The 21007-nt window shown below is 47.8% G+C and overlaps 1 protein-coding gene and 1 long non-coding RNA gene across 9 annotated transcripts in view; one reads left to right on the plus strand and one right to left on the minus strand.

The window, feature by feature from the left end:
* The window catches only part of Fgf1 (fibroblast growth factor 1 (acidic)), a 94225-nt gene extending 76164 nt beyond the window's left edge, over window positions 1–18061 (plus strand). For 7 of the 8 annotated variants that reach the window (XM_005380699.1, XM_005380701.1, XM_013512347.1 and 4 more), the window contains 2 exons: window positions 11436–11539; window positions 14824–18061. In XM_005380699.1, coding sequence (XP_005380756.1) covers window positions 11436–11539; window positions 14824–15015 — 296 coding nt within the window. In that variant the 3' untranslated portion in view covers window positions 15016–18061. The remainder of the gene's footprint in view (window positions 1–11435; window positions 11540–14823) is intronic. The other variant, XM_005380707.1, reaches the window with a different exon arrangement.
* Window positions 6254–19079, minus strand: LOC102024219. Its single transcript, XR_001233240.1, has 6 exons — window positions 18710–19079; window positions 18308–18373; window positions 14479–14565; window positions 11124–11326; window positions 9959–10061; window positions 6254–9502 (listed from the first exon to the last, which is right to left on the minus strand). It is a non-coding gene; the product is annotated as an uncharacterized LOC102024219 (long non-coding RNA).
* Between the last annotated feature and the right edge of the window lie 1928 nt (window positions 19080–21007).

Raw genomic sequence — 21007 nt, forward strand, 5'->3', positions numbered from 1 at the left:
ATACACCAAAGGTTGCACCCTCTAAGCACAATGACTGCTCAGTGTGACCCGCCCTCTTCTCTCGGATGCACAGGGAACCAGAATGGATGGTGGCATTTCCAGAACAGGTGGCATCGTCTCTTCCTTCCTACCCACTATTTGGCCCTTGAGACGAGCAGAAAGACTGAGGCTGAGGTTTGCAGCTGCAGGAGTCTGGGGGCTTTGTTTGGACATTTTATCTTTAAATGGGTCTCCTGTGAACTTTATAATTGGTGAAAAACAAGCATCAGAGGGGCTAGGGATTTAGCTCAGCGGCACAGGGCCTGCCTGGCAAGTGTGAGGTCATGAGTTCAATTCCTGGTACCAGAAAAAAAAACAAAAAAGAGAAACCCGCATCAGAATAAGCAAAAGATAGACAGATAGATGACCGTAGTACACTAAATGTAAGCAATATTTACTGTGAATAAATGGACTCAGATTGTAGTCCATTGTGTTAGGCATGATACACAACTTACATGATCTGCCCACACAATGGAGGGACAAGCCTTCATTTCTGTGAGTTTTAAATATTTCCAATAAGCTTACCAATTTTCTCAGATCAAAAGGGAATGCTCTGGTCTCCAGAAGCCGAGAGGAAAGGCAACCACAGTGACATGTTCCTTGGGGTTAAACTGGCCCTTCTGGGAAACCTTGAACTCCAAAGTAAAAACAGGGTAAAACTGCTGGGATTTCTGTACAGATGTCAGATGCTTCCACTACTGTCATCCCTTCATTAACATTAGAGACTGCGTTCGGGGTACGTAACACCGAGGCAACCTCCGAGCCTGCTGTGGGTGTAATGCCAGGAACTTCTGGAACGCAGCACAGCGAGCCACGGGAGTATGTGCAGGGTGCTGGCATCTGAGTGATGCTGGATTACTGACCAAGTGAACACGGGCAAGTTACATAGTCTTTTTTGCCTTACTTTTCCCATTTGTAAAATAAGAAATATAGTATTACTTGGTAGAGTTAAATGAGATAACAGAGTAAATGCTTTGGGCACAGCTCCTGGCCCAGAGTCACGGCTCAGCACACATTGGTTAATACTGCTATTATCATCATGAAGACTTCTGTACGTTCAGTGCAGCATTTGGAAATGAGTCTGTATTACAGGAATTTCCCAGGTCTCCTCTCTTCTTTTTTGTTTTTTTTTGTTTTTCTCCGGTAACAGGAACCAAACTCACGACCTTGCGCTTGCCAGGCAGGCGCTTTGCCGCTGAGCTAAATCCCCAGCCCGGTCTCCTCTCTTCTATAATACCAACTCCCAGGGAGGACAAGGGTCTTGACTCAGGCTTTGATTCAGGGCCTCTCTGCCAATACTCAGAGCTGGCAGGCTGGCCTTTTTTTTGCTTACTCTGGAACTAATGACAAAGGCTGGGGACAGGAGTCAGAGTTCGTGGGGTAGGTGGGCAGAAATCCGTCTGCCCAGTCTGCACATCTGCCCAGTGCCAGAATTGGATAATCCACATGGCCCCTGCAGTTCGGGGCCCTAGTTTACAGAGTCCAAAAGCTTGAGTGCATAGTCCTGCTCTGCCACTGTGTAACTGCACCATGAACGTTCTCTGCATTACACACCAAGTATTCTGCAAAAGAAGCTTCGATTGCCCAGCCCTATGGCTCTTCCAATCTCCGGAATCCCCAAGCTGTCTAAAGTTGGGGATAACTTTTCATCTCACTCAGACTCAGTTTCCTGTCCTGTGGAATGGCTATGACAGCCTTGCCCTGTGCATCTCACATGTCTGAAAACTATTAGGTGAGAGGAAAACTGCAGGTAAAAGGAACCTCCAGGTTCCTGGCAGCCCCACTCACACTACAGTCCCTGAATGTGCATCAGTCGCCCTCTTCTGCCCAGTGGTGGTATTGCACAGGCACTTCCTGATCTCCAGGTTCTTAGGAAGCAGAATCAGCCTCAGATAGGTAAGGAGAGAACGATGCTTCCACATAACCGTGACCTACATAGTTTTGCGATGGAACACTCTTCATTGCAGGCCGTTGTTCTGAACATGAACAGAGCTGTGGTGACAGACAGAGAGTCACCTTCCAAGACTTCCTTCAGGAAGAGCATTCCTAAAAGTCAATCAAATATTCATACAAACCTTTATCAATCCTCACAAGACAGAATTGTGTACCCTGGAGCTCCACAAGATAAAAATAATTCACAGCTTCTCTGTCCTCAACTAGTTGATCTGCCTTGGGGAAAACTGGGAAGTTTTCAAAAATATGTCTTCTTCCTACCCTTAGGCAAGTAAGTTTCCACATGCCTTGTTGTGCTACCAGCCTCCCAAGGACGTGCGCCTGCTGCTGTCCTAACATGGACCTGAGCACAGGGTCTCCACCGGCAGGACTTTCTGCCTGTGGAGAACACAGCTTGAGCTTGTCTCTTCACCATGCCTCAGGCCACAGCTGTAGGCGCCTGTCAACACGGCGTCCCCTCCAGACCCCCAGAGCCGGGTGAGCCAGACAGCGAGAACTGCTGACTGGGCCCAGAATGTGCAGCTTGCGAGAAGGTTCCCACCTCAGCTCTGAGACAGGGAGGATGTCACTGTGAGAGGGAGGGTTTTGGAGGAGGCACAGGTGCCAGGAAAGATGGCCAGTTCCATCGTGGACACAACGTTTGAGGAGTGGCTCAGGCTCTCCCTGTGGTGATACTCCTCCCCGTACTTGTGTGATGACCTAACTGGTTCTGTCTCCCACTAAACTCCCTGAGGACAACGCTTCTGTCTCTCTCTCTCTCTTTTTTTTTTTTTGGTATCAGGACTCGAACTCATGACCTCAGGCTTGCCAGGCAAGTGCTTATGCCGCTGAGCTATATCCCCAACCCCAAGGCGTCTGTCTCTTAAGACTCACCACGGTAATTTGTATGTCCAGCACACTGCCCCTCACTTGGAATAATGCCCAGTAAGCATTACTCTGATGAGTCACTGAACTATACTGGAGATAAGTTCAATAATATACTCAATATCTATTGAGCACTGATATGTGCCAGGCACTGTGCTAGGCTCTTTCATTTCCTCATGAAGCATTGAATCACCATAACTTCAGGAACACTACAGCTAATAAGGAATGACCAGCGTCTAATGGGGACAGCATGGCGAACCTACTCAGCCATTTCCAACACCGAGGCTCTTTCCATATCCTGCCACCACCTTTGATACCAGCACCATGATGGAAATTTCACCCCACAAACTACATGTACACACAGAGCCACCCAGCCTGTCTGTGGGTCAGAGAGGTATAGACGTAGGTCCCGTTACTGACAGTTACTAGTTGTTATGTCACCATAGTAGAATAACTTCATCTCTACGTGCCTCAGTTTCCTCATTTTAAAAATAAGAATGACAACAGTGCCTACCTCCCGTGAAAGGAATCTGAAATGTGATGTCTCTGAGAGTACTTAGCACATTTCTAGGCACAAGAGTGCTTGAAAAATGGTGTTTATCATCGCATTATCACCATTTGGGGGCCTTCCCGGGCCCTCCTCACCTAACACTGGATGTTTGGAGTCTGTTAAACTTTAATGGATGCTATCCCTGCTCTCAGAATTGAGGGTGACTTCTCACCCCAGCTTCTCCGGGACTTCTACATTGGAGGTCTTGAGGCCAGCACAGAGGCAAACAGGCCCAGGCCCTGGCCTGGCAGAGGGGGCCGCTGCATTCGATGCTGCTTTCTTGCTGGAGTTTCTTCTCTGAAGAAAGCCAGCAAGCCTCGCTTCCTGGTGGGACTAAAGACTGAGGTAGGAACGGGAAGACGATGACAAGTTCTGAGCTTCCCAGGCCTATAGCCGCCGCCGCCGCCGCCTCCTCCTCCTCCTCCTCCTCCCTAGGCACGTAAGAGGCCGTGCGGAGAGCAGGATTACTGGTACACTACCCACACAAATGGAAACATTCTCGAGCAAAGTGCGTGCCAATCAAATATTTATACATCCAGCCGCATCCTAAAGGCACTGGGGGGGAGGGGTGCTAGTAAAAAGAATCCTGCTTAGCAGCCCTGCATCCAGGACAGACTGCCCCTTAGTGACATCCCTCCCTGCCTGTTTTTGGGGGTCTGCAGACCCCACTTGTCTGGCTTGATAGGAGTCGGCTCTTCACGGTAAAGGCACTGTGCTCCTGCCAGCTTGGGTCCCACATCAAGGCAGCTTTCAGAGCTGCACTCGGCTGACAGAAGCCACACAGGCAGGTCCCTGCAGGAAGGTCCTTGGGATGGTCACGTGCAGTCCAGCCTTGGTCACGTGGGATGTGAGGACCTCCTGGTCCCTTGGCCTCCATCCCTTATCTGATTATACAGGGGGATTTCTGGACTAGACTAAACCAAAAATTTCAGGCACCCTTTCCACTCTTTAGAAGAACAAACACCTTTATGGGTTTTAAGAAAGGTCTTTCAAACATAGACATGCGTATATATGTGCATGTGTGTTTATATACGCATTCCAAACCGCCGGAATTTTCCCTCCTCAAATCCATTTTTTCTACCTTTTTTGTCTTTCCTTAATGTCTTGTGGGGCCTGGCCACAGCTACATTTTAATTATAAATGCCATGGACATAAAACAACCTCCCGAGTACTGAATGAGGCTGACCTCACTCTGGGTAAACACTGCCAAGGACCCAAGGACGGGAAGTCTGCAACCCAGAATAAACCGTCGCAGCCTCCGTGGCCCTAGCTGGGATGTGCTGCACGCCGGCTGCTCCCGTCCCCTGTGCCCGGCTGAATGCAGTGTAGCCTCATCTCTAGCAGATCCTAGGGCAGGACTGGAAACGCTAGGCTGAGACTGGGGCAGGCGCACTTCTCACCTAGTGGGCGTGAACGCCTTTTCCTGGTTTCTGCACCAGGAAAATGAGGGATCACGGGTCTTAACTTAGTGAACCACCCCCAAGAAACCTCTGGGAACAGGAGAAAACAGAGACTCAGCTCCTCCAACAACAGCCGGGTGCTGTTGGGCTGGCGTACGCGCTCCAAAGCTCAGTGTCCCCCTGTGAGTAGGTCCCCCAGGTGTGCAGAGACCTAGGCAGGGTTTAAATAACAAACACAAGGTAAGGTAGGAGGCTGATCTGCAAAGATGATTCTGTACATTTCAAGGTGACATTTCTTTTTGATAAATAGAGCATTCCCAAACCAATGCGTCCTAATACAGTCCTTCAAAAAATCATCTGGGGATATAGCTCAGCAGTAGAACATGTGCTTAGCATGAGGAAAGCCCTGTGTTAAATCTTTAGCACACACACACACATGCATGCACACACACACATGCATGCATGCATGCATGCACACACACACAGATTCCATCCAGGACACTTAGGGTCACAAATCTGCCAGGCAAACACTTCCAGCACTCTTTAAGTCTGTTTTTACAATCAATGTGTTGTCAATCTGAATTTCTCTACGACAAGTGTGTCAACCACTAAGTCGCTTTTTAGGAGTTGCTTTCTACTCTGCTAAGTCAAAAGTCATCCTCATTTGAGAAGAAAGAGAGGTACCCTACCAGGGGCACGTCTCATCTTTCAACAAGAACTTATCTGTTCACCCTTGAGATACCTGGAGCCACCGCCCTTCCTGCTCACAGTGAGCAAGCCCTGGGTTCCTGCTCCAAGCCTCATTCTAGGAGCGGGTCGCTGGCGGGGAGCGTTGAGAGGGGGTGAGTGGAAAATTTGTAGCTTTCTTGGCCTTTGCCCCAGCCTGCCTCCCTGGTACTGCCGGGTCCCCAGAACAGCCAGGTACTGTGGATCGCTACACTCAGGACTAGATGCAACATGGGCTCAGGGCACAGCTGGGTCAGAAAACAGCTCAGGGGTCAGGAGCCCAAAATGGAAGTCTTAGCCAGGTCCAAGTGTCCCCCGTTGACTAAGAACAGAGGTTAAAGACACAACCGCTGCCCCTGGCGGGTTCGAAGGGAGAACCGTGGTGGGGGACAGAAACTCTGATCAAAAACTTTGTGAAGAACATAAACTAATGTGCACAGCTCATGACTATGTATACAGTAAAACATAAAGGTGTACAGTAGATACAGACCAGATACCAGCCAGCTCTACAGCCTCGTCTGCCCAGGGTCAGCCATAGAATTGTTCTTGTTTGGGGCTGGGGATTTAGCTCAGCGGCAAAAAGCGCCTGCCCTGCAAGCGCAAGGTCGTGAGTTCAGTTCCCGGTACCGGAGAAAAACCAAAAAAAGCCTGGGCTACAAAGTGAGCTCAAGGCCAGCCTGAAGTGCATAAGCAAGACCCTGTCTCAAAAAAAAAAAAAAAAAAAAAAATAGAATTGTTCTTGTTTTTTAAATGAAGCGTGAGGGTAGGAGGCAATTCTTCCCATCCCTCTCCCTAGCCTTAGTCCTTCTCATCCTCCCCGGAGAAGCTACTGTATGAATTCAGTGTATATCTAGTGCGCTATTTTACATTCATAAATATATATTCAAGAGCTATACATATTGGTGTTTTTTACAAAGTTTTCATCAAGGGTTTACTGTGTTTCCCCACAACATTTTTTGACTGTTTATTATTTTCAGCTTTGAAAGAAGGGACAAAAAAGAGGGAAAATTTTATAGAGAAAGAACAGGGGAAAGGAGATAGAGTTTTTATTATGGTTTTTGCACTTTTGTTTGCATTTGCTCAAAAACAAATGGGGCCCTTGTTCTGCGCTGTTTTACCATGTACGGGTTGGTGTGTCTGGCTCCTAATCATGTGTAAGCCCTGGCTGCGGGGACCATGTGTGCACGGAGCACAGTTCCCACACCAGGCACACGAGTATGTGTGGAAGGAACGGCTCTCCGCGCCTGGACCTGCACTGCTGGAGGGGAAGGGGTTGCTGCACTGCGGCCACTCCTCCCTCTCTTTCTGAGGCCCCCTTTCTCATGCTCCCTCCTTCCCCAGTGGCAGCTGCAAGAGGATGTATGTCTGGAAAACTGGGGTGAGGTCATCCTGGAGAGCTGGACACCTAGGCAGCTACATGAGCGGCTCAGGCTGGGTGTTGCTCCTTCCTGCCGGCGCTGCTTGCAAAAGGATATATGTTTAGGAAACTTAGCCAGAAAGAAATCCAGTGAAAATGAGCTATGAAACTTGGACATCCTGTAGAAATAATATTTACAGAGGAAACTCTTGAGACGAACTCTCACCAGCCCCACAACCCTGGTGCTGGGGCTCATGGGTGGGGGCTGCAGTCATGTGCTAGGCAGACCTGCAGCTCTTGTCGCCTGTGTGAGGCCTTCCCATGGCCACAAGAGGATGCCACAGAGGGCGGAGGCAGCTCCACTTAGCCCCGCAGCAAGACAAGTGGGTACCATGTAAGGCAGCAGAACTGAAGGGAACTAGGACATGAAAAGCTTTTCAACATCTTGCCCTTGATTAGCTAAAAAGACCCACCCTTAGGGAGTGTATTTGATGAAATACCTACGCAGATAAATGCCAGGCACTAGTCTCCCTCCACTCCATGAGAGTGGACGCTACCAATGGGACCCGGCAGGACTGTCTGGCATCTTGCCAGTGTCTAACCTTGAACACAAGAGGGTGCAAGCAGATTAGGACCATCCACCTCTAATTGGAGCCTAAGAAGCCGTGTGAAGGAGAGGAAAAGGTAGGGCACCGGAAGTACTCGAGCCCAGTCCTGGTCATGCTTTTTCACCTTCTTTAAGTATAGCCTTGAATAAAATCTGCTACCACCAAGCTTCAGCATCTCTCCTGTAGCTTGCAGTGGGTGTGGCCTCTCTCCAGGGAGGACTGTGAGGACCAGGTGGGGTCATGTAAGCACAGAGCAAATAATGATCATACTGTCCACTTTCCATGCATTACCTCACTTCATCGGTTCAACTCTAGCTGTAGGTAAGGAAACAGGTCAACAATCTGCCCACAGATCACCCAGCGAATGCACGGCGCAGCACAGCCAGAACTGGAAGTCGTGTGGTTTGGGTCTAGAGCCCACCCTCCTTAATCTGACACTATGTACACCAAGCAAAAATTCACATGATGGCTGGCACACGTGGGTGATCAATAATACATGGCTATCCTCTTCCCTTCATCTCACATATGCAAAATTATGCTGAGAAATTAATTTTAAAAATATATGTGAAGGTTCTCTGAAAACCATGAAGTCCAATGAGAATACAGGCCCTTTAAAATAAACAGCTTTACAGAGATATGATTCACACACCATAGAATTTACCCGTTCACAGTGCATAACCCGGCGTTTTTGCTTGCAACTTTTCTTAACAGACTGATGCAACCATCTCTGCCATCGATTCTAAACATTTTCAAAAGTAAACCATGTGCCCTTTCTCTTAATTCCCCCATGGCCATCCATGGCCAATCTCCACCTCTGGACAAGCCCTGGCTACTAGTAACCTACTTGCCGTCTTTATGGATTTGCTTATTCTGGGCTTTCTGTGCAAATGGGATATGTGGTCTCCTGCGGCTGTTTTTTGTTTGTTTGTTTCACTTTACACTGATGTAACATGTATCAGTACCTCATGCCTTTTTGTCAAGGAATAACATTCTACTGTATGTGCCACTGATGTTCTAGAATTCTTAGGCCTTTTGCTTCTAGGACTATCAGACCTGAGAGGAATTTCATAAAGAAGGAACAGAAACCCCAGTGTACCCAGAAGGAGACTGTGGCCTGGAGAGGTTAAGAGGCCAAGCCAAGTCACCCAGCTGGGTGGGGGCAGAGCTCGGCCTCCAGCCTCACAACTCTGCCTCAGTTCCCTCTCACTGCATTGCCAGGGACACAAACCAAAGCACACAGCGTACTGCTGAGGGTCCCGCAAAATTATCTCCACCAACATTAGCCTGACACCATTCACTCCACACATGGCTACTGTGGCCTGCGTTGTGAAGGGCTGGGGACCCAAAGAGGCACAGCACAAACAAAATCCTACCCTTCCTCTCAGGGTGCACCTTCTCCTGGGGAGGCAGAAATAAACGAGCAGGCGCCTAAGCAATAAAATAATTGTTCAGTAAGGGCCACAGAAGAAATAGGTGCTGAGAAAGAGTGATGTGGGCTTGACGAGGTTCTGGGAGGGGTGGGAGCGAAGGACTCTGTGCAGAGCAGCCTGGGGTCCTGCATCAGGCACACAGGGGAGCCGTTCTAAGCAGGGAGTATTTCAGACTGAGACCCAGAGCGGGGAGAGGAGAAGATGCAGGAGAAGATGCCAGGCAGAGCACAGAGCATGCGCAGGGACTCCGGGGCAGGAACAAGCTTGGCGCACCGAAGGGCCTGAGCAGGCAGAGAGGGGAACTGAGGGCGCAAGTTGGAGCGATCTAGGGCCCAGCTCCTGGAAGAGGCACTGTCCTCCTCAGCCTGTTCTCCATGGCCACACTCTCAGAGCTAACCCAAGAGAGGCACGGGAGGCCCTGTGGGAAAGGAGATCGGTGGCTTCCAGTTCTCTTCCTGGAAATTCAGGAAGCTCCGCTTATCACAGGAAGCGGGAGGAAGTCCGGGGTCTCCGTAGCAGACTTCCAAGGGTAGAGAAGTTCGTCTTCAGTGGGGTTGATGTCCCTGTGCATGGCCCTTGGGGTGAATCAGAAGGTGAGGGAAACAAAGAGAAATGAGAACGTATAGGTATATCCATAAGGATGTGGTCAAGTGATTATGGTGAAGCCACATAATGGAACACAATTCAACTGGCCAAAACAACCCAAAACAGACATAATTTTTTCAATATAGACATAGTTAAAAAAAGCAAGGGCAGAGCTGTGTGGGTAGTATATTACCATTAGTGTAAAAAAAATCAGAAGGGGTATAATATGTACTTGGTAACACAAGCATATGATCTTTCTAGAGGGATTTACACAGATGTCCCCAAGAGGGACCCCCTGTTTGTGTCTGTCTCCCCACAGGAGAATGTGCATACAACACACACACACACCATGTAGCAGTGGAGGTTAGTGGCAGCACGCGCGCGCGCGCGCGCGCACACACACACACACACACACACAAAGGGCCAGGACCTCAGCTGCCACTAACCTCCACTGCTGTATTGTGAGAGGCTCAGGAGGGCTGCAGCGGGACTCTCCCTCTCTTCTCTGATTCTGTCTCCAAGCATGAAGCACATGAATGGATTTCCTTCCTATTCAAAGAAATTAAATTTTCAAATGAAAACAAAAAAAAGGCCACGAGAGCTCTGCACCTGCCAACCAAAGCCCTGTGTTCCAGCCTCCCTGCCCCTTGCTCCGACAAGCTGACCCTTAGAAAAACCCCTTCAGCCTCAAGAGAACCATTTACTGAGCAGTCGCTGGTTGCTGGTCTAGATTTCTTTCCCAACCATCAGGATGGTTTTGACAGTCTGGTGACCAAAGAAATTGTTTAGAAAAGTCCAGAAGTAAGTCCAATTCCCAAATGCAACCATCAAAGCACCTCCCTTCAGAGGAACTCTGGGGTGAATGAATAAAACAAAAAATTATCAGTTGGTTACTGGATTCCAATTTTGTAACCAGCAAGGGGCAAGGCCTCTTGGGAGTTTCAATCAGTGCCAACGGGGACCATGTGGCAGACGGCAGCTCCACTTTGCCTTCGCTCTCAAAGTTGCTCAACCTGGGCACCACTGACTTTTGGGGCTGAATAATTCCTTGTTGTAGGGGCTGCCCTGCACGCTGTAGGCTGCTTGCAACATCCTCTGGCCTCTGCCCATTAGATGCCAACAGTACCATCCATCCCCTCCAGCTGTGATACCAGAACAGGCTCCAGGCCTTACCCAGTGTCCCCTATGGAACAAAACAGCCCCCGGCTGAAAAACGGTGCCCTCATCACCGTATCTCCAGGTAACTGCCTCACTCTCCTATGCAGCAGGCTCCCACCCAGCCTCGATCGCAGCCGGGTTGCTCTGGAGCTAAAGGGTTGGCTGAACGTCACTGTGGGTGAGCTCCCTGCATCTCACAGGTGACAATGAGTCCTAACTCCCTCTTCTATCTGGAAAAACCAACAATCTCACACTAAAAAAAAAAAATAACAATCTGTTGGCAAGACTCTCTCCCCACCTGAAGGTGCAGGCCGTAAAAAGGACCCTACAGCAGACAGATAACTGAAGCAGAACAGGCCCAGGCTGGGCAGCTCCATGCTCCAAGCCCCCCAGCATTTCCAGGGCGACAGAGACAGAACCAGGGAAGCAAAGGTCATGTCCTCCTGTGATTACCTGAGGGGGGCAATGCAGAGGGGCCTGCAAGGTCAGTTGAGGTCAGTTGTAACAAATGGGCTGGACAGGTGGGCAAGACAGGCGCAGGCGCTGTTATTCCTCCTCTTGAAGTCATACTCCACAGGGACAGCTCTCCTCGGAGGGTAAGCAGAAAGGAGCTGCATTTCTGTGTTTTGATTAACTGGAGGCTCATCCTTGGGGCTCTACCAAATGAATGAGCAGAATTTTCCATGGCCCACTGTCCTGGCAGCCGGGCCCTATCTGCAAAAGCACGGTGTTTATTTACTTTTGCGTGTCTTATTTTTATCCCAGTTCAGCTGCAGCTCAGTGCGGAAGGCGCGGGGGAGGTGTACATAAAGAGCACCGAGACCGGCCAGTACTTGGCCATGGACACCAGCGGGCTTCTGTACGGCTCAGTAAGTACGAAGCTGACACGCCTCCAGATGTGGCCAGGGCTTGAGGTTTCCAGAAATCTTGTCACACTGAGTGAGCCAAACTAAAAGGCGTCAATTAGCCTCTGTTTGTTATTCTTTCCAGTAGGGCTCCCACCCTCTACCCTGCCTTATTTTGGGCACAAACATAAAAGAGTTTCTTGTGGTAGTTTCTCAAAATACTCAGATGGATTATCATGCAGACAGAAAGGGAACATTGATTGCCGTTCTGACAACTTGTCAGGCGCTCATCTCAGGCCACCTTATACCTTGGGTTCATCCCCAAAATGTTCCTTGAGCACCTAGGACACAATATAGGTATGTGTCTTAATGCTTCTAAAATTGCCCACATGGGACATGGTGGTATGCTCCTTATAGTCCCAGTTACTTGGGAGGCTGAGGCAAGAGGATCACCTGAAACCAGGATCTCAAGACCAGCTTGGGCAACACAGCAAGACCTCCTCGCAGAAAAACAGAAAAGCAGCAGCCCAAAATCTAATAATTTACATGGCTTGCCTAAAACTCTGGAAATAGTTTTATTCTAGAAGGACCACCTACAAGAATGAAAAATGTAGTGACTAAATTCAAATGTCTGCCAAATGGCTCCTGCAGTATCTAAGTACCATCTTAGGTGCTGAAATGGATGTAAAGATGAAGGAGCCGTGTCAGGAAGCACGGTCTAATGGTAGCAAAAACCTCCCACCTCTGCTTCTGCCCTCTCCAAGTTAATGCTCTGTACATTTGGTCTTTATGAGAGAAAAAGAGAAACACAGGCCATCTGATTTTGCCCTTCTTTGTATCTGTGCTCAAATATGTAAGGGGAGAGAGAGAGCTGGAGCCAGGAAGTGTGGGATTTGCAATTATTTCCGGATTTCAGGGATCCTTCTCTGTATCCTCACAGCTGATAACTAAGGTTTGGCAGAAATTCGCGATCCAGTCCAAACCCCTTCCTGCCTTTTATAAAGATGTCTACACAAAGGCAGCCAGTGGCCGAGTTTCGTCGGGGGCTTCTCTGACTTGAATCGAGTTGGCAAGTGAGGGTAGGCAGAGGCGCCCCTCTCCTGAACGGGTCTCGGGGGTGCAGGACATGAATACGGTTGTTTCCCCCTTGCTGCCCATTAGGGGTCAGGACCTGGACTCCTCAGAGCACCAGATAGCCTCTCCTGGGCTGTCCGTAGAAATACAGAGCGAGGGGCACATCTCGAAGGGGTTTGGAGTATAGGCAGTTACTTCTGCAAAGAGAGCTTTTACTTAAGGTTCTTCTTCTGGTTGGTACAAAATCAGTCAACCAGTCATTCAGTTTCAGACTCGACTGAATCACATGCTTCTGCCACTCTGGCAAGGTACTTGCCCACTCTGAGCCCTGTCTAAAGTGGGGCAGTGACAGACAGTGACCACCTCGTATGAAGCTCCAGAGGGTTCAGTGAAATGACATTCGGAATACACCCTCAGAGTGACTGGCACTTCAGGGGCGCTAAGACAAGCCATCAGCCTGTGAACCCCTTACCTCACTGTGCCCTAGGTTATAAGTTACAGCTTTATGGCTTTTTCTTCTTTAAGTCAATTTTGCTATTTATTACAGTCTTCTTTTACATATATAAAATATTAAGGAAGAGTCCCTCATTCCGATTTCCTCTGGATCCCGGGCAGCCCCTCCCCCTCCATGGTCATGGCCATTGGGGGGCTTCACCCACACTCTGATCTCGGGGTACTGCACCTAAGAATGATGACATTTTTCTCATTGATACAGAGAAGTTCTAAAGTATCTCAAAATCTCTGCATCATGCCCTGAGCAAATTCTAGGTATCAACCCATTCTAATTCAATGTGTGTGTGTGTGTGTGTGTGTGTGTGTGTGTCTGTGTGTGTGTAGAAACGGTGTATTTATCTTTTTAAAAAGTTTGAAAGGCTATATCCTAAAATATTAATATAGTTACCTTGGGGGTGGTAAGTGGATGACTTTACAATGTATGAATGTCTTGTTTTCTAAATTTCCTGCGGTAAGTACATGCCACCTAAATAATCAGGGGGAAAGCCTGCTAAATATAAAAAAAGGAAAGCGACACAACAATAGACATGAATCAACTGTCGGTTCACTTGCCTCCAGCACAGTGCCAGTGCTGACAAATCCTGGCCGAGGCTGCAGTAGAGATGGCCTGCCCACTCTGCCAGTGACTCAGCCCCTGTGTGCGTGTCAGCTGCCCCAGGCTAATAAAGACATCAGGTGGGGAGTGTGGTCGGTCTCACCTTTGTCACAGAACGCAGGCCAGCACCCACGGAGAACATCATAGGGTGAGCCCTCCCTGCAGGGGAGAGGTGACCCACACCGTCCCTCCTTGCACCCAGCTATGTGCGTACACGCTGATGTCTGGACCAAGTGCCTCTAGAGGAGCAGAGTCATCCAATTAAAGACTATATTTATCTCCCATCTCTTGCAAAGGGACCTAAGTGGCTCACCAGGTGTCACTTCACTAGACTGCAAATGAGTAAGAAGCAAGAGGCTTCCTGTCATGTAGCTCCTTATTGATAGAAGCTAACTAAAGGTTGGGGGTGTGGGTCAGTGGTAGAGTACTTGCCTTGAATGTGTGAAGCCCTGGGTATGATCCCCAGCACCACACACGCACACATACACACACATGCGACAGTTATACAGTTGCCTATATCTGGGTGATAGGCTTTGGGGTATTTTTTTTCTGTTTTAATTACAAGTTATGGCTTTTAAAAATATAATACTTCTTATAAGTAGCAAAAAATAGAGTTATTTTTAAATTTTATTTAAATTCCTGCACATGTTTTATGAGGCAGACAAATTTTGTACCAGCATTCATGTGTGTATCAGTGCTGGGGCAAAAACCCTGCAACTGTTTCTAAAAATCACCAGGGTGGAAAGCTGAAAGCCCCCAGTGCACTGCGGTGTGACTTTACCATTTCCAGTGTCTGTCCACAGCTGTCCCTGTGGGCCAGGCCTCCCCTGGCAGATCTCGCAGATCTCCCCAGCAGGAACTCTCAGTCCTGAGAACAAAAGACAGAAGAGGGCTTACAATAACGGCAGATGAGTGTTGAAAGCTCAGTACGTGCTGGGTACCCTTGCTAAGCCCTCACGGCCACCCCCTGAGAAAAGTTCCCTCCTTGTTGTAAGTCTCCTGAAGAAGAGACTTAGACACAGAGAGCTTCAGTAATTTGTCCAAGGTCACACAGCTAGTGAGCAAGGAACCTCACTGAAAGCTACTCCCTAACCCTGCGGCCCTCTTTCGGTTTTTATCCTTCTAGCAGGCACCAGGTGAGGAATGCTTGTTTCTGGAAAGGCTGGAGGAAAACCATTACAACACCTACACGTCCAAGAAGCATGCAGAGAAGAGCTGGTTTGTTGGCCTGAAGAAGAACGGAAGCTGCAAACGTGGTCCTCGGACTCACTATGGCCAGAAAGCAATCCTGTTCCTCCCCTTGCCAGTCTCTGACTAGAGAAATCTGCTCTGGGCACCGACCACTCCAGAGGAGCCTTGAGGGATCCTCACCTGGTAGACCCCAAAATGTTCCCTTAACCATTGGCTGCACTAACCCCCAGCCCACAGAGCCTGAATCCGTAAGCAGTGCACTCCTATATGCCCAGTTCATTTTTCGCAGAGCCCTTTGCCCTGGCACAGCTTGGGACAGAAGGACCAAATTGCCTCTAGGGACCAAATGGCCAGTCTGAGTCTGGGTGTGGGTGTCCAGTTGCCTCGGCACCTGCTGCAGGCTGAGCTTCTCAATGCAAAGGCGGAGCCGAGTGAAGTGTTAAGGGGTCTGCTGTGTGGGTCACTCGTAACCCTAACGCTGCCTGCTACTGAGTAAACCTTTGGCTGAAGTCCCCCAAACACCTACCCTGGCTGCCTTTTCTCCTTTCAGGGTTCCACAATTATTAGCAAAGAACCTGATTTCAAGGTTAGAGGAAGGCAGCATTCCATGACAGAAACAAGAACAGAGAATCACAGAAAGGGTCTGAAATGAAAAGGGAAGTTGCGTGTTGGCGCGCAGCTTAGAAGGATGGATCCCAGCACAGGGGAGGCTCAGCTGCAAGTGGGGAGCTGAAGGCAGGGAGGCTCAGCCACAGGAAAGCAGGCTGAAAGTCGTGCTGCCGACCTTCCCAAGGTTACGAGCAGCACTGGAAGCCCCTGACATCCCGGGAGAGCAGGCACTAGACGTGGTTTCTCAGTAAAGGCAATGACTTCGAGGTTGGGGCATTCAGCCGGGTCTAGGAGGTGGGGCTAGGAGGGGATGGGGGGTGCTGTCTTCCAAAAGGGAGGACTTTAGAAGCAAGCACAGAGAAAGTGACACCATCGCTTGTGCTTAGCCTCTAAGAAGCAGAGGTCTCGGGGTCCTGGCATGGGGCTCCCTGCTCCGATGTGCTTTACAGCTCACCTGGGGACCTAGTTTGTGTGCAGATTCTGATGCGGTGAGGCCGGGAGCAGTTTCTGTGTTGCCAACAGCCTCCCAGATCCCGCAGCGGCTGCTGCTTTCCCCTACCTTCCTGTAAGGAGCAGAGCCTAAAGAGCATTATTCAAATAAAGGTGGCTAAATCCTTGACCCTCACTAGCTCTGCCTCATTGTAAACGCACACACACTCCAGGTGGCTCCCTCAACCCCGGGCAGCATCCACGGTAGTTACGCCTGTATCGAGAAGCACGATTTTAAGGCCCCTTGGCCCAGAGCCCATAAAATGCCCATTTAGAAAAACACACAAAAGCATACTTCAAAAAAATGTTAAATCCTCCCAAACAGCTTTTCTCAAGAGACCATTTCTGTTACCATTACTTGTATAAATACGCTTCCTGCTTAACGTAAACTTGACCCAAGTGGCTAGCAAATTAGAAACACTATTCATCTCCGACATGTGATACTGATGCCCTGGGAAGGCCTTTAATAAGCCATTTAAATTTATGGTGAGACTGTATGTTTTAATCACATTTTAAAATATATAGCTTTAAGGCAGTTAAACACATTAGCATTCAGCCACTGAGAATGATAATAATAGGATATGATATACAAGCTACTCAGCTAATACTTACACTGCATTTACTTGTGGGATTGCTGTCTTCCATTGTGCTGTTTCCGAATTTTCTTTTGAAAATGGGTTCTCATAAGCAATGATACGATAATTGTGGGTAAAACTGATGAGAGTGTTAGCTCATGTTTTACAGGGAATTGCAGTCATTATTAATGGAAAAATAATTCCTCTGCAGTCATTATGAATTGAAAAATAATTCCTTATTAATTGAACTGTCATACTTAGGACAGAAGAAAAACAATGTGAAAGTTCAGCGTGACAATGCAACTGAGGAACTGAAACGAGCTGACATGATGGTGAATAGCAGTGCCCTGCTTTCGTACAGCAAAATGATTCCACCACCTTTTGTTTGTATAACTTGGATAAGATGATTCTCTTTTATTTTTGTAAATCTTTGCATGCAAGCTGGGGATAAGGCAACTGGGCTTACCATCACTTTAGTAAGAATATCTGGCCTGTGAAAGGTACTCAGAAAGGAGATGTAAGATATTTAATATTCCATAATATTTATTGTGTGAATCAAATTTAAGTGTAACATTGGCCAAGAAAAATTAAATACTGTTGCTAACAGACGAGATGATGGCCTGTGATTTCAGAGGCCCCAAGCACTACAGGAGGCTGTAGCCTGATGTCTCAGCCCAGCCATCATGCACATATTTGCTCAGTGACTATTACTTGCCCCCTGTGTGCCAGGCATTGTACTGGGCGCTGGGCTTCTTGGGGACCATTTCTGTCTAGATTGCTGTTGTGTGCTCTGAAGGGCATTACTTTATGTTGAAAGATGCTGTGGATTCCTTTCTTTTAGTCAAGTAAAAATACAGCCTCTGCTGTATACAGCTATACAGTTACTGCTGCATAAATAGCACATCCCAGACATTCAGGATTTGGAAGATTTAGCAATCCTCAACATAAGATGAACCTCTAAGAAAGTGGCAGAGGACATGGCAAAGTCAACCCAACCTTTTCAACTTTAGATCTGCATCAGCTCCAGCGGGACTGCTAGAAGGAGGAAGAGCCCCGAAGATCTTGTAAGAAGGAAGTGGCGGACAGCTTCCTTGTACTGTTCGGAATCTGCGAACATTAAACACAGGGACGTTCCTGTCTTGTTCTCTCTTCCATAAGTAAGTCTTGCAGCCATCGGCCTGTCCTATGCCTCTCACGTGGACTCATTTCCAGGCTGACTGTCACAAGGTACCTGCCGCTCTGTACAAAGCATCTGGAGCATCAAGACTTTTGAGGGTTGGGGATGCAGTGGCAGTGGCTCAGCTGTCACTGAAGATAAAGTCCTTCCTTTGTGTTGGAGGCACAAGAGCACGTGTCCTCAGTCTTGCAGAACATTCTGCCTGATAAGGTTGGCCTCCAGTGAAGGCCACACCTGCCAGCGGCTCCCTCCCTCTCCCTTCCTCTCCGTCCATTCCCCCATCTGCATCTCACAAATATTAATAAATGTCCAGTAACAGCTGACACGCCTCTGGGTTTCTGTGGGATCTTTCTACGGAAGGAAAGCTTTAGCACCCTGAGACATGGCGCCTTCATTGTCTACACTTACCTTATTACCAGAAATGACACTTTCAAGGTTGACAGGAAAATCTCACACAAAAACATTTTTATTTAGTTTGGGAACATAAGCCAATATTACTGATTTTCTAGGTTTCTGGTAAGGACATAGACTCAATAAATTCATCCCCTCAAACACCACTAAAAACTCACCTGAAACTTTTTCTTTATAATATGAACCATGTGAAATTCTGCCACTGTTGTTGAGTTGACTGGCTTCTGTTCAGGCAAAGATATGGTAAAAGATAAATATTTAAGGACTTACTTATAATTTTAGGTCAATGTCAACAGGCTGTAACTCTGTATCTCAAGAGGCCTAACGTGGGGCTATAGAATTCACTCATCAAACTTTCTGAATTATCTCACACAACAATATTTCCTTAAGGGAACCTCTGAATCTTATGACTTCTTATTCCTAGGATACACTATACTAGTGCTGAGTACATCATGGTAGAATTAGATCTCTCTCTCCACCTTCCTCCCTCTCTCACATACATATGCGTGCGCGCGCACACACATGTACCACCCATGGAAGAAACTGGGCACCATGCTTACAGTACTAATTACATATCACCAGTGCTCCTTTTCCGTCTAAAGTTGCTAGAAGTGGATCTTTTCTACCTTTCAGAGCTTGTTCCACAAAAGAACTATATTTTCCATTACAAACCAGCATGTGCATATCCCTTATACATACACACTACTGAAACAAAAAATTCACAAAACTCTAGGAGATACACTTCGGCCTTTCTGTTACATGCCACTAAAAAGTATGGGTCAGATATCAGTTAAATCAGGTCCCATATTAATGGGTCACAACCACAGTTTGAAAAACACTGGCTTAAAGCAATTGTTCTCCCTCCTAAAGATGGAGAGATCCAATTAGGATGCTGTGTTATGACTTTAGCGTTTTCAAAGACACGGTTCATTCTTGAATAAACAAAGACAAAGGGACATCCTGTTACCCAGGCACCATCTGTTCTGAAGCTCAGTGAATTCCGTTCCCTGTGTTTGCTACTAATGATGCAAAATGAAGGTAACAATGCAGATTCCATGGGCTCCACCGCAGCCTCCCATACTGGGGGTGGGGGTCTGCTCCGGGGAGCCAGGGAGACCTAGATCCACTCCCTCCTCCTCTGGAATGCTCACAGCTTTGGGTCTGGTGCTTACTCCCTCCCTAACCCCCACATCTTCATTCACCTCTCTCTGGCCCCCAAATTCTTACTTCATAATTATTTCTAAGAAAGATATTAAAAGTAGACTGAGCCAGGAAAACGCTGTAAAGCTAGGGTTCCTGAACATCTTCCCCAGCCTCCCTCGCTTTCTGGAAATTACCTTCTTATCTAACAAAACAAAACAGAAACCAACTCACTCCTAAGATAAACAGCACTGCTCCTGGAATGTAGCTTATATGAGGGTTGAAAAAATGCCCATCTTTACTAAAAAAAGTAACTGTGTCCTGAATATTAGAGCAGGGGAGAATGAGCCCCTTATGGGAGCATTTGACCATAAAGAGAAATCTATAGGAAAGTTATCACTTTTCATATCTGTCTGAGTGAGGTCCTGTTTGTCATGGGGTGGGGAGGAAGAGGCATCTCAAGTCCCAAGCACTCATGGGTTATTACGCTGTTAATGCGGTAATAGTGGCACATCAAACAAAAAAATGTACCTGCAATTGCACTTTCACAAATTAACCAAACTCATTTTTTTTAGGAGCAGTAGTGATACTGTAGGAATATTTAAGCCCAACTGAGAGGTGCACTTGTGTGTGCCCCGTTTGAAAAGTACTGGAGATAGATAGGCACAGTGGTATGTCCTGTAATCTCAGCTACTCAGAAGGCGGAGGCAGGAGAATCCAAAGTTCAAGCCCAGCCTAGGCAACTTAGCTAGACTTTATCTCAAAACAAGAAATATGAAAAGGTTGGGGATGTAGCTCACCTGTAGAATGCTTACCTAGTGTATGCGAGGCTCTGGGTTCAATCCCCGATACTGATAAATAAATAAGTACATAAATAACAAAAATAAATAAATAAAAAACTAGGGGTGCTCTGTCTGACAATTGTTAAAATGTAACAATCTGCTAGTAAAAGTGGTACTGCGTCTTTCCTGGTCCCCTCCTAAAAAGTCCTCTCCACTCCAGAAAGAAACTCTTTGTCATTGTACATAAACCTTACTCTAAAATGCAGTCAGGGAATTCAGAACCAGAGACACACGGATGTGACATGAGGGCCCCCAGGCCCCAGTGACCCCAGGGGGTGATGCATTGAATGGCTACTGGACTCTGTCTGCAGCGCTGGACCTGCTTTGTGGTTGACATATTGACTATGACATGCTACGCTGCTAGCTTTCCACCCTAGTTATAAAATTAAAGAGAGAAACGAGGTCACACACAGCCTGAAGCCAGAGATGGGTTTGCTGTGTGAAATGCGCATACCGTGGGACCTAGGTTTGGGGTCCGCTGAAGGATCTGCAAGTGTTTGTGATGTGGGAAGGAGGTTATCTCCCAAAGGGCTTCCGTCTCTCTCAGCTCCCCACTGTCACACAGACTAAACTTACACATTCAGTAACTAAACACCGGTGTCTGTTTTATTATACACACAAGCAAAACGTCACCCTGTCCTTGAGGGGCTTTGCGATCAGCCTTAATAAAGGGCTGGGCACGGCCTGCTGGGAACTGCCTTCAATTCCAGGATCTGGTTGGAATCAACCCTGGGCTGCAGTGTGAGGGGATGGAGACAGAGCCAGGTGATTTGTGCAAACGGTCACCGAAGCGTACTTTGTGTCTTCATATTTTGTGTTTTCCTGTTGTAGGAAAAAAAAATGTTTTTCACCTGACCCAGAGACGCGCAAGAGCAA

The sequence above is a fragment of the Chinchilla lanigera genome, unplaced genomic scaffold, assembly GCF_000276665.1.
Source record: "Chinchilla lanigera isolate Chin_1 unplaced genomic scaffold, ChiLan1.0 scaffold00014, whole genome shotgun sequence".
In the NCBI taxonomy this organism is placed as follows: domain Eukaryota; kingdom Metazoa; phylum Chordata; class Mammalia; order Rodentia; family Chinchillidae; genus Chinchilla; species Chinchilla lanigera.